A 12,587-nucleotide genomic window follows, 5' to 3' on the forward strand; every position below is an offset into this window, starting at 1 on the left:
ACGTTTAGCTGCGAATATCGTCAGTAGTAATTTCCATGCCCAACACAACTTCCTTGAGGTGTAACATTCTTAAATATTAATCATAGAGCCTTTTTCTTATTGTTTAAATGTAAATATAGGAGGCACAGTTCTCTACATCTATAAATTCTGAATGACGAAATGCTACTGGATGCCTAAATCCTCATTTCCTTTGCGTTTGCTTACAGGGCAGGCTATCGTGAGATCTGCAGGGAAATCAGGCTTGTGTAATTTCACACTATGTACTGAGAGTTGTGTAATTTTGAATTATACGGGAAAATGTGAAACCACCACAGCACCCACCACTACGCCCAGCACATCCGAGTCTACAACAGTAACAGTGACTCCCACCTCCACAGCAACAACAACCTGCTCCTGCAATGCCAATGGACAAATAATGTCACCTGGTAAGTGTATCAGTTATTAACAATCTGATGCAATCAACGTCACACAAGAAACTTGGGAGCAATATCTAATATGAATCACAATTGACTACAATAATTGAATCAGTTCATTGAAGTGAAGCTCCAGCACGTTTCCTGAGTTTATATTAAGTGGATGCCTTTGTAAATCATTCAGTATAACTTCAGAGTATGAATTGTATTGAAACAATGATCCCCACATTTTCCAAAGAGTGTCATGTCTTCTATATGTTTGGGAGCAGCGGAAACTGGCCTGTTTTAAAACGTACACTTCCTGCTCTTCCCATCTGTGAAGAAATCCTCCAGCTTTTACTTTCACGTGCCAATAGCACAAAATGCTGAAGGTTTACACCTAAGTTTTGAACAATGCTTTTTGCCCTGTGTCTCATTGAACATCAGGAAGATAATCTACTGTTAATGGAGAGACATCGCGCAGACTCCAATATATAATGTAGGTGCCTGTATTTGGCAATTCCAGCAAAAAAAATTATCACCTGTTCAAAATAGATTCTATGAATTAGACAACTTTACCACCACTGAGAATTTTCAGCCCTTTCATCCGCTTCATTCACTCACAGAAATATCTGTGGTTTGTTGCGACATCCAACATCTCCATGTGTTCCTCTGGGCAGAAAACTGTTATTGGCTGTAGAAGGATGACAGCAGTTTCAGTCTCCCCCTGTTTTGCTCATTTTTATGTTTTGTTTTCTTGGACCCTCCGTACCTCACCCTTTTACCAGGTCTGTCAGTCACCTTCTGTGTTGTGTTGATATCTCACATTTTCAAGCCGTGTTTAAGATGCATCCAAGTGTTGTCCTGGTGATTTTAATGGCAATCCACAGTATTGTGTGCAATTTGAAGAGGGCCCTTATCATCACAGGTCAGATTAGAAACTTGCCTGGTGAGGACATCTGAGGCACACAAATCAAAAGGAACATTGCATGGTCTCATATCATTGCTGACAATACAAGTGGGCAAATACTTACTGACCTCATCGGACATTGTTCTGTCTGCATTTCTAAAGCAAGCACAAACCCAATCAAACAAATTAACAGCAGCATTAAAATAGCAGATTTAGATTAGATTAGATTTGATTAGATTTAGATTTATTTGCCATATGTAACAAGTACAATGGAATGCTTGTTCCCCGTAGGGACGCGTCAGCTATACATACAGCACCGCGTTCAGAGTCAATGCAATGGCTTCCCGTGGCAGTGGGAGCACGATGTCCCTCAGCCTCTCCGTCCTCCTCTTCACCGCGGTCTCATCCTCACTGTTGCCGGCTACACGTGTGGTGGCCTGCTTCTCCCGCTCTGGCCACCATGCCCGGCTCCCCTCCTCCCATCCGGACTGCGAGTTACCCGAAATGGAGCTGCCGGCCGACGTGCTGCAGCGTGTCGTGAGTCTGCTGCTGCTGCTCGTTGCGCTGCGTTCCTCCGCCCGACTCGCCGAACACATCGTCGGGATGTGAATGCTCCAATTCGGCCTCCTCTTCACCGTCGCCGGCTCCACGGCCCGGGGCCTACTTCTCTCTCTTCGCGGGTCGGCCTCTGGCCGCCATGCTCGGCTCCCCCCTCCCAGTCGGAATTCCTTCCCGCCGAGGAGCTGCCGGCCGATGTGCTCCAGCGGGTCGGCTTGGCTGCTGCTGCTGCTCACCGCGCTGCGCTGCCTCTGCCCGACTCGCCGAGCACCTCGCTCCGGTTGCGGGAGCGAGCGGCGAGAGCTGACCGCCCGAAGCAGGGAGAGCCATCTCAGCACCGGACCGTCACGGCCGCCATCTTGACACCATCTTAGATTTCCGTCGGTGACCCGGACTCTCGCGGTTGCCCGGGCCGACCCAGAATGCGAGGCCCTGCGCAGGCGCGGTAGCGACTCATCCTCGGGAGTGTTATATGAGATGATGAAACGTTTAGCTGCTAATATTCTCAGTAGTAATTTCCATGCCCAACGCAACTTCCTTGAGGTGTAACATTCTTAAATATTAGCCATAGAGCCTTGTTCTTATTGCTTAAATGTCAATATATGAGGCACAGTTGTCTACATCTATAATTTCTGAATGAAGAATTGCTATTAGATGCCTAAATGCTCATTTCCACTGCGTTTGCTTACAGGGCAGGCTATCGTGAGATCTGCAGGGAAGTCAGGCTTCTGTAATTTCACACTATGTACTGAGAGTTGTAAAATTTTGAATTATACGGGAAAATGTGAAACCACCACAGCACCCACCACTACGCCCAGCACATCCGAGTCTACAACAGTAACAATGACTCCCACCTCCACAGCAACAACAACCTGCTCCTGCAATGACAATGGACAAATAATGTCACCTGGTAAGTGTATCAGTTATTAACAATCTGATGCAATCAAAGTCACACAAGAAACTTGGGAGCAATATCTAATATGAATCACAATTGACTACAATAATTGAATCAGTTCATTGAAGTGAAGCTCCAGCCCGTTCCCTGACATAGTTTATATTAAGTGGATGTCTTTGTAAATCATTCAATATAACTTCAGAGCATGAATTGTATTGAAACTAATGATCCCTGCAATTTCCAAAGAGTGCTGTCTTCTATATGTTTGGGAGCAGCTGAAACTGGCCTGTTTTAAATCGTACACTTCCTGCTCTTCCCATCTGTGAAGAAATCCTCCAGCTTTTACATTCACGTGCCAATAGCACAAAATGCTGAAGGTTTACACCTAAGTTTTGACCTCTGCTTTTTGCCCTGTGTCTCATTGAACATCAGGAAGATAATCTAATGTTAATGGAGAGACATCACGCAGACTCCAATATATAATGTAGGTGCCTGTACTTGGCAATTCCAGCAAAAAAATTATCACCTGTTCAAAATAGATTCTATGAATTAGACAACTTTGCAAACACTGAGAATTTTCAGCCCTTTCACCTGCTTCATTCACTCACACAAATATCTGTGGTTTGTTGCGACATCCAACATCTCCATGTGTTCCTCTGGGCAGAAAACTGTTATTGGCTGTAGAAGGATGACAGCAGTTTCAGTCTCCCCCTGTTTTGCTCATTTTTATGTTTTGTTTTCTTGGACCCTCCGTACCTCACCCTTTTACCAGGTCTGTCAGTCACCTTCTGTGTTGTGTTGATATCTCACATTTTCAAGCCGTTTTTAAGATGCATCCAAGTGTTGTTCTGGTGATTTTAATGGCAATCCACACTATTGTGTGCAATTTGAAGAGGGCCCTTATCATCACAGGTCAGATTAGAAACTTGCCTGGTGAGGACATCTGAGGCACACAACTCAAAAGGAACATTGCATGGTCTCATATCATTGCTGACAATACAAGCGGGTGAATACTTATTGACCTCATCGGACATTGTTCTTTTGGCATTTCTAAAGCAAGCACAAACCCAATCAAACAAATTAACAGCAGCATTAAAATAGCAGATTTAGATTAGATTAGATTAGATTAGATTAGATTAGATTTAGATTTATTTGCCATATGTAACAAGTACAATGGAATGCTTGTTCCCCGTAGGGACGCGTCAGCTATACATACAGCACCGCGTTCAGAGTCAATGCAATGGCTTCCCGTGGCAGTGGGAGCACGATGTCCCTCAGCCTCTCCGTCCTCCTCTTCACCGCGGTCTCATCCTCACTGTTGCCGGCTACACGTGTGGTGGCCTGCTTCTCCCGCTCTGGCCACCATGCCCGGCTCCCCTCCTCCCATCCGGACTGCGAGTTACCCGAAATGGAGCTGCCGGCCGACGTGCTGCAGCGTGTCGTGAGTCTGCTGCTGCTGCTCGTTGCGCTGCGCTCCTCCGCCCGACTCGCCGAACACATCGTCGGGATGTGAATGCTCCAATTCGGCCTCCTCTTCACCGTCGCCGGCTCCACGGCCCGGGGCCTACTTCTCTCTCTTCGCGGGTCGGCCTCTGGCCGCCATGCTCGGCTCCCCCCTCCCAGTCGGAATTCCTTCCCGCCGAGGAGCTGCCGGCCGATGTGCTCCAGCGGGTCGGCTTGGCTGCTGCTGCTGCTCACCGCGCTGCGCTGCCTCTGCCCGACTCGCCGAGCACCTCGCTCCGGTTGCGGGAGCGAGCGGCGAGAGCTGACCGCCCGAAGCAGGGAGAGCCATCTCAGCACCGGACCGTCACAGCCGCCATCTTGACACCATCTTAGATTTCCGTCGGTGACCCGGACTCTCGCGGTTGCCCGGGCCGACCCAGAATGCGAGGCCCTGCGCAGGCGCGGTAGCGACTCATCCTCGGGAGTGTTATATGAGATGATGAAACGATTAGCTGCTAATATCCTCAGTAGTAATTTCCATGCCCAACGCAACTTCCTTGAGGTGTAACATTCTTAAATATTAGCCATAGAGCCTTGTTCTTATTGCTTAAATGTCAATATATGAGACACAGTTGTCTACATCTATAATTTCTGAATGAAGAATTGCTATTAGATGCCTAAATGCTCATTTCCACTGCGTTTGCTTACAGGGCAGGCTATCGTGAGATCTGCAGGGAAGTCAGGCTTCTGTAATTTCACACTATGTACTGAGAGTTGTAAAATTTTGAATTATACGGGAAAATGTGAAACCACCACAGCACCCACCACTACGCCCAGCACATCCGAGTCTACAACAGTAACAATGACTCCCACCTCCACAGCAACAACAACCTGCTCCTGCAATGACAATGGACACATAATGTCACCTGGTAAGTGTATCAGTTATTAACAATCTGATGCAATCAAAGTCACACAAGAAACTTGGGAGCAATATCTAATATGAATCACAATTGACTACAATAATTGAATCAGTTCATTGAAGTGAAGCTCCAGCCCGTTCCCTGACATAGTTTATATTAAGTGGATGTCTTTGTAAATCATTCAATATAACTTCAGAGCATGAATTGTATTGAAACTAATGATCCCTGCAATTTCCAAAGAGTGCTGTCTTCTATATGTTTGGGAGCAGCGGAAACTGGCCTGTTTTAAATCGTACACTTCCTGCTCTTCCCATCTGTGAAGAAATCCTCCAGCTTTTACATTCACGTGCCAATAGCACAAAATGCTGAAGGTTTACACCTAAGTTTTGACCTCTGCTTTTTGCCCTGTGTCTCATTGAACATCAGGAAGATAATCTAATGTTAATGGAGAGACATCACGCAGACTCCAATATATAATGTAGGTGCCTGTACTTGGCAATTCCAGCAAAAAAATTATCACCTGTTCAAAATAGATTCTATGAATTAGACAACTTTGCAAACACTGAGAATTTTCAGCCCTTTCACCTGCTTCATTCACTCACACAAATATCTGTGGTTTGTTGCGACATTCAACATCTCCATGTGTTCCTCTGGGCAGAAAACTGTTATTGGCTGTAGAAGGATGACAGCAGTTTCAGTCTCCCCCTGTTTTGCTCATTTTAATGTTTTGTTTTCTTAGACCCTCTGTACCTCACCCTTTTACCAGGTCTGTCAGTCACCTTGTGTGTTGTGTTGACATCTCCCATTTTCAAGCCGTGTTTAAGATGCATCCAAGTGTTGTTCTGGTGATTTTAATGGCAACCACAGTATTGTGTGCAATTTGAAGAGGGCCCTTATCATCACAGGTCAGATTAGAAACTTGCCTGGTGAGGACATCTGAGGCACACAACCCAAAAGGAACATTGCATGGTCTCATATCATTGCTGACAATACAAGTGGGCAAATACTTATTGACCTCTTCGGACATTGTTCTGTCTGCATTTCTAAAGCAAGCACAAACCCAATCAAACAAATTAACAGCAGCATTAAAATAGCAGATTTAAGAATGTTATATTAGATGATGAAACGTTTAGCTGCGAATATCGTCAGTAGTAATTTCCATGCCCAACACAACTTCCTAGAGGTGTAACATTCTTAAATATTAATCATAGAGCCTTTTTCTTATTGTTTAAATGTAAATATAGGAGGCACCGTTCTCTACATCTATAAATTCTGAATGACGAAATGCTATTAGATGCCTAAATCCTCATTTCCTTTGCGTTTGCTTACAGGGCAGGCTATTGTGAGATCTGCAGGGAAATCAGGCTTCTGTATTTTCACACTTTGTACTGAGAGTTGTGTAATTTTGAATTATACGGGAAAATGTGAAACCACCACAGCACCCACCACTACGCCCAGCACATCCGAATCTACAACAGTAACAATGACTCCCACCTCCACAGCAACAACAACCTGCTCCTGCAATGACAATGGACAAATAATGTCACCTGGTAAGTGTATCAGTTATTAAGAATCTGATGCAATCAAAGTCACACAAGAAACTTGGGAGCAATATCTAATATGAATCACAATTGACTACAATAATTGAATCAGTTCATTGAAGTGAAGCTCCAGCCCGTTCCCTGAGTTGATATTAAGTGGATGTCTTTGTAAATCATTCAGTATAACTTCAGAGTATGAATTGTATTGAAACAATGATCCCCACATTTCCCAAAGAGTGCTGTCTTCTATATGTTTGGGAGCAGCGGAAACTGGCCTGTTTTAAAACGTACACTTCCTGCTCTTCCCATCTGTGAAGAAATCCTCCAGCTTTTACTTTCACGTGCCAATAGCACAAAATGCTGAAGGTTTACACCTAAGTTTTGACCACTGCTTTTTGCCCTGTGTCTCATTGAACATCAGGAAGATAATCTACTGTTAATGGAGAGACATTGTGCAGACTCCAATATATAATGTAGGTGCCTGTACTTGGCAATTCCAGCAAAAAAAATTATCACCTGTTCAAAATAGATTCTATGAATTTGACAACTTTACCACCACTGAGAATTTTCAGCCCTTTCATCCGCTTCATTCACTCACAGAAATATCTGTGGTTTGTTGCGACATCCAACATCTCCATGTGTTCCTCTGGGCAGAAAACTGTTATTGGCTGTAGAAGGATGACAGCAGTTTCAGTCTCCCCCTGTTTTGCTCATTTTTATGTTTTGTTTTCTTGGACCCTCCGTACCTCACCCTTTTACCAGGTCTGTCAGTCACCTTCTGTGTTGTGTTGATATCTCACATTTTCAAGCCGTGTTTAAGATGCATCCAAGTGTTGTTCTGGTGATTTTAATGGCAATCCACAGTATAGTGTGCAATTTGAAGAGGGCCCTTATCATCACAGGTCAGATTAGAAACTTGCCTGGTGAGGACATCTGAGGCACACAACTCAAAAGGAACATTGCATGCTCTCATATCATTGCTGATAATACAAGCGGGCAAATACTTATTGACCTCTTCGGACATTGTTCTTTTGGCATTTCTAAAGCAAGCACAAACCCAATCAAACAAATTAACAGCAGCATTAAAATAGCAGATTTAGATTAGATTAGATTAGATTAGATTAGATTAGATTTAGATTTATTTGCCATATGTAACAAGTACAATGGAATGCTTGTTCCCCGTAGGGACGCGTCAGCTATACATACAGCACCGCGTTCAGAGTCAATGCAATGGCTTCCCGTGGCAGTGGGAGCACGGTCCCTCAGCCTCTCCGTCCTCCTCTTCACCGCGGTCTCCTCCTCACTGTTGCCGGCTACACGTGTGGTGGCCACCATGCCCGGCTCCCCTCCTCCCATCTGGACTGTGAGTTACCCGAAATGGAGCTGCCGGCCGACGTGCTGCAGCGTGTCGTGAGTCTGCTGCTGCTGCTCGTTGCGCTGCGCTCCTCCGCCCGACTCGCCGAACACATCGTCGGGATGTGAATGCTCCAATTCGGCCTCCTCTTCACTGTCGCCGGCTCCACGGCCCGGGGCCTACTTCTCTCTCTTCGCGGGTCGGCCTCTGGCCGCCATGCTCGGCTCCCCCCTCCCAGTCGGAATTCCTTCCCGCCGAGGAGCTGCCGGCCGATGTGCTCCAGCGGGTCGGCTTGGCTGCTGCTGCTGCTCACCGCGCTGCGCTGCCTCTGCCCGACTCGCCGAGCACCTCGCTCCGGTTGCGGGAGCGAGCGGCGAGAGCTGACCGCCCGAAGCAGGGAGAGCCATCTCAGCACCGGACCGTCACGGCCGCCATCTTGACACCATCTTAGATTTCCGTCGGTGACCCGGACTCTCGCGGTTGCCCGGGCCGACCCAGAATGCGAGGCCCTGCGCAGGCGCGGTAGCGACTCATCCTCGGGAGTGTTATATGAGATGATGAAACGTTTAGCTGCTAATATCCTCAGTAGTAATTTCCATGCCCAACGCAACTTCCTTGAGGTGTAACATTCTTAAATATTAATAATAGAGCCTTTTTCTTACTGTTTAAATGTCAATATAGGAGACACAGTTCTCTACATCTATAATTTCTGAATGACGAATTGCTATTAGATGCCTAAATCCTTATTTCCATTGCATTTGCTTACAGGGCAGGCTATCGTGAGATCTGCAGGGAAATCAGGCTTGTGTATTTTCACACTATGTACTGAGAGTTGTGAAATTTTGAATTATACGGGAAAGTGTGAAACCACCACAGCACCCACCACTACGCCCAGCACATCCGAGTCTACAACAGTAACAATGACTCCCACCTCCACAGCAACAACAACCTGCTCCTGCAATGACAATGGACACATACTGTCACCTGGTAAGTGTATCAGTTATTAACAATCTGATGCAATCAAAGTCACACAAGAAACTTGGGAGCAATATCTAATATGAATCACAATTGACTCCAATAATTGAATCAGTTCATTGAAGTGAAGCTCCAGTCCGTTCCATGACATAGTTTATATTAAGTGGATGTCTTTGTAAATCATTCAGTATAACTTCAGAGTATGAATTGTATTGAAACAAATGATCCCCGCAATTTCCAAAGAGTGCTGTCTTCTATATGTTTGGGAGCAGCGGAAACTGGGCTGTTTTAAATCGTACACTTCCTGCTCTCCCATCTGTGAAGAAATCCTCCAGCTTTTACTTTCACGTGCCAATAGCACAAAATGCTGAAGGTTTACACCTAAGTTTTGACCTCTGCTTTTTGCCCTGTGTCTCATTGAACATCAGGAAGATAATCTATTGTTAATGGAGAGACATCACGCAGACTCCAATATAAAATGTAGGTGCCTGTAGTTGGCAATTCCAGCAAAAAAATTATTACCTGTTCAAGATAGATTCTATGAATTAGACAACTTTGCCACCACTGAGAATTTTCAGCCCTTTCATCTGCTTCATTCACTCACACAAATATCTGTGGTTTGTTGCGACATGGTGGCATAGTGGTTAGCACTGTTGCCTCACAGCGCCAGGGACCCGGGTTCGAATCCGGCCTCGGGTGACTGTCTGTGTGGAGTTTGCACATTCTCCCCGTGTTTGCGTGGGTTTTCTCCGGGTGCTCCGGTTTCCTCCCACAGTCCAAAGATGTGCGGGTTAGGTTGATTGGCTATGACAAAAATTGACCCTTAGTGTTAGGGGGATTAAATACGTGGGGTTACGGGGATAGGGTGGGATATGTGTTGGTGTCGGGGTTACGGGGATCGGGTGGGATATGTGTCGGTGCAGGCTCGATGGGCCAAAATGGCCTCTGTCTGCACTGTGGGGTTTCTGTGATCTGTGATCTGTGATGTGTTCCTCTGGGCAGAAAACTGTTATTGGCTGTAGAAGGATGACAGCAGTTTCAGTGTCCCCCTGTTTTTTCTCTTTTGTTCATTTTTATGTTTTGTTTTCTTGGACCCTCCGTACCTCACCCTTTTACCCAGTCTGTCAGTCACCTGTGTTGTGTTGACATCTCACATTTTCAAGCCATGTTTAAGATGCATACATGTGTTTGTTCTGGTGATTTCAATGGCAATCCACACAGTATTGTGTGCAATTTGAAGAGGACGCTTATCATCACAGGTCAGATTAGAAACTTGCCTGGTGAGGACATCTGAGGCACACAACCCAAAAAGAACATTGCATGGTCTCATATCATTGCTGACAATACAAGCGGGTGAATACTTATTGACCTCTTCGGACATTGTTCTGTCTGCATTTCTAAAGCAAGCGCAAACCCAATCAAACAAATTAACAGCAGCATTAAAATAGCAGATTTAAGAATGTTATTTGAGATGATGAAATGTTTAGCTGCTAATATCATCAGTAGTAATTTCCATGCCCAACGCCATTTCCTTGAGCTGTAACTTTTTAAAATATTAACCATAGAGCCTTTTTCTTGTTGTTTAAATGTCAATATATGAGACACAGTTGTCTACATCTATAATTTCTGAATGAACAATTGCTATTAGATGCCTAAATACTAATTGCTATTGCTTTTGCCTACAGGGCAGGTTATCGTGAGTTCTGCAGGAAAATTAGGCCTCTGTATTTACACTCTGTGTACTAAGAGTTGTGAAATTTTGAAGTATCCCAGAAAATGTGAACCCACCACAGCACCCACCACTACACCCAGCACATCCGAGTCTACAACAGTAACAATAACTCCCAGCTCCCCAGTAACAACAACCTGCTTCTGCAATGTCAATGGACAAATAATGTCACCTGGTAAGTGTATCAGATATTAAATGCCTCCAGTTATGTTCTCAACAATTTGGGTTAGGTATAAGCAGGTTTGTTAATGTATAAATAATAAATAGGAGAGACAGAGCTTTGAAGCACCCTCGCTAGTTTTCCACCTTTTGAAATCTGTCTGTTTTGAACATTTAACTTCACAAGCCAAGACTGGTGTATCAACAAATTATCTTGTAATTATTGTGGATCTGTTTCCTGTTCATCGATTTTTTTATTGTTGTAGTTTTTATTTTTATCTCTTCTTTACATTCCACACCCCACCATCAACACTCTCTCACCCAGGAAGGCAGTCTGTTTAGCTCCGCCCAGACTTATGTACTCATTTTTTGACAAGCTGACATCTAGGATAGGTCCAGGAGTTGCCCCAATAACTGAACTGTCAATCTTATCTCTCTTCTGACGGTGGAAAGAGAAGCACTTCACAGACAGTACAGGTGAGAGTTGCAACTTGCTGTGTGTGAAATTCTTGGCACAAACCTGCAATCAAAACTCCCATGATGCAACAAGTAAAATGCAATAATGACAGTGTAACCTTTAACTGAATAGTGAATTAATGTAACCAGTCAAAACTTACCACTTATGATTTCCGTTTGCATTTCTTTACAGGGGAGATAGTATACAATTCCACAGACAAAGCCGGCTGGTGTTTTTATGCATTATGTTCTATGAACTGTAAAATTGTGAAGCATGTGGAGCCATGTGAAAGCACCACATTATCTCTACCAACCACACAGACATTCCCGCCAACAACAGCACCACCAGAAGGTTGCTCCGCCCTGCATCCTGCAAGAGCCGTGAGTAATGGTCATGACAGTCATAATGGCCTATCTATAATCTATATCTATCATGCCTGTTGTGTCAGTACCTTTCTACCTAGACACAATTTAGGACTCAGAACTCAGAGATTCAAACATGAAGTGCTTTATTGGAAGGAAAGGAAGTTCTGGAAAGTTCCGAACAAAGAGAGCTAAAACTTAACAGAGAACACCCAACCATTTATCTCCTGTGACAGCGCCACCACAGGTGGGAGGAGAATACACAATAGAACACACAATACATAACATTTCCTCCCCTCTTAAATGGAAGGTCCACATTATTCCTCAACAGGTAAGTTACTTTCAATGCACTCAACGAACCTAGGGTAGAGGTAGACTGCTTCAAACCCTGACTTTACCCTGGGGTTTATTCTGCCCCAGTCTTGTGGGTAAGTCACTAAGCCTACAGATCCAAGCGTCTTGGAGGCCGCCGCTCTCTGACAGGATACCGGCGGTCATCGCTGGCTTCCACAGCAGTAGGCATTGACACAGGCCTGGATGGAGAAGGTGCCTGTGTCAGTTGAAAGTCAGGAGTTTGCACAGGTGGAACAGTCTCTTTGACTTCCTGTGTTGGAGAAGAGCACTGTGGCAAAGGATGCTGGTTTGCGGTATCATCCAGAAAAAGTTCAGGCCAACCAGCCATTGGAGCCTCTGTGGCTGTCTCTGCTCCTAGCAACAGTTGATCTGTGTGTCTTCTCCAGACGACGTCCTCAGCAGTCTCAACCGTGTAAGACACAGGGCCCGTCTGCGCGATCACCGTAGCAGGAACCCATTTCGGTCCAGTGTTGTAGTTTCGAGCTAGGATGTGCTCTCCCGGATGAAACCGTCTCTCCTTGGCTCTTTTCTCTCTCTT

The 12,587-nt window shown here is 45.1% G+C and overlaps 1 protein-coding gene across 1 annotated transcript in view; it reads left to right on the top strand.

Moving 5' to 3' along the window:
• The first annotated feature begins 406 nt into the window (after positions 1-406).
• Positions 407-12,587, top strand: part of LOC147106549 (intestinal mucin-like protein) — a 112,913-nt gene continuing 100,732 nt past the window's right edge. Inside the window, exons 1-4 of the mRNA XM_086007498.1 lie at positions 407-425; positions 8,782-9,000; positions 10,674-10,892; positions 11,526-11,713. Of these exons, the coding sequence (XP_085863624.1) occupies positions 416-425; positions 8,782-9,000; positions 10,674-10,892; positions 11,526-11,713 (636 nt within the window). The 5' untranslated portion in view covers positions 407-415. The remainder of the gene's footprint in view (positions 426-8,781; positions 9,001-10,673; positions 10,893-11,525; positions 11,714-12,587) is intronic.

The sequence above is a fragment of the Somniosus microcephalus genome, chromosome 15, assembly GCF_052327205.1.
Source record: "Somniosus microcephalus isolate GS21.2 chromosome 15, FLI_Smic_1.0, whole genome shotgun sequence".
Classification (NCBI taxonomy): domain Eukaryota; kingdom Metazoa; phylum Chordata; class Chondrichthyes; order Squaliformes; family Somniosidae; genus Somniosus; species Somniosus microcephalus.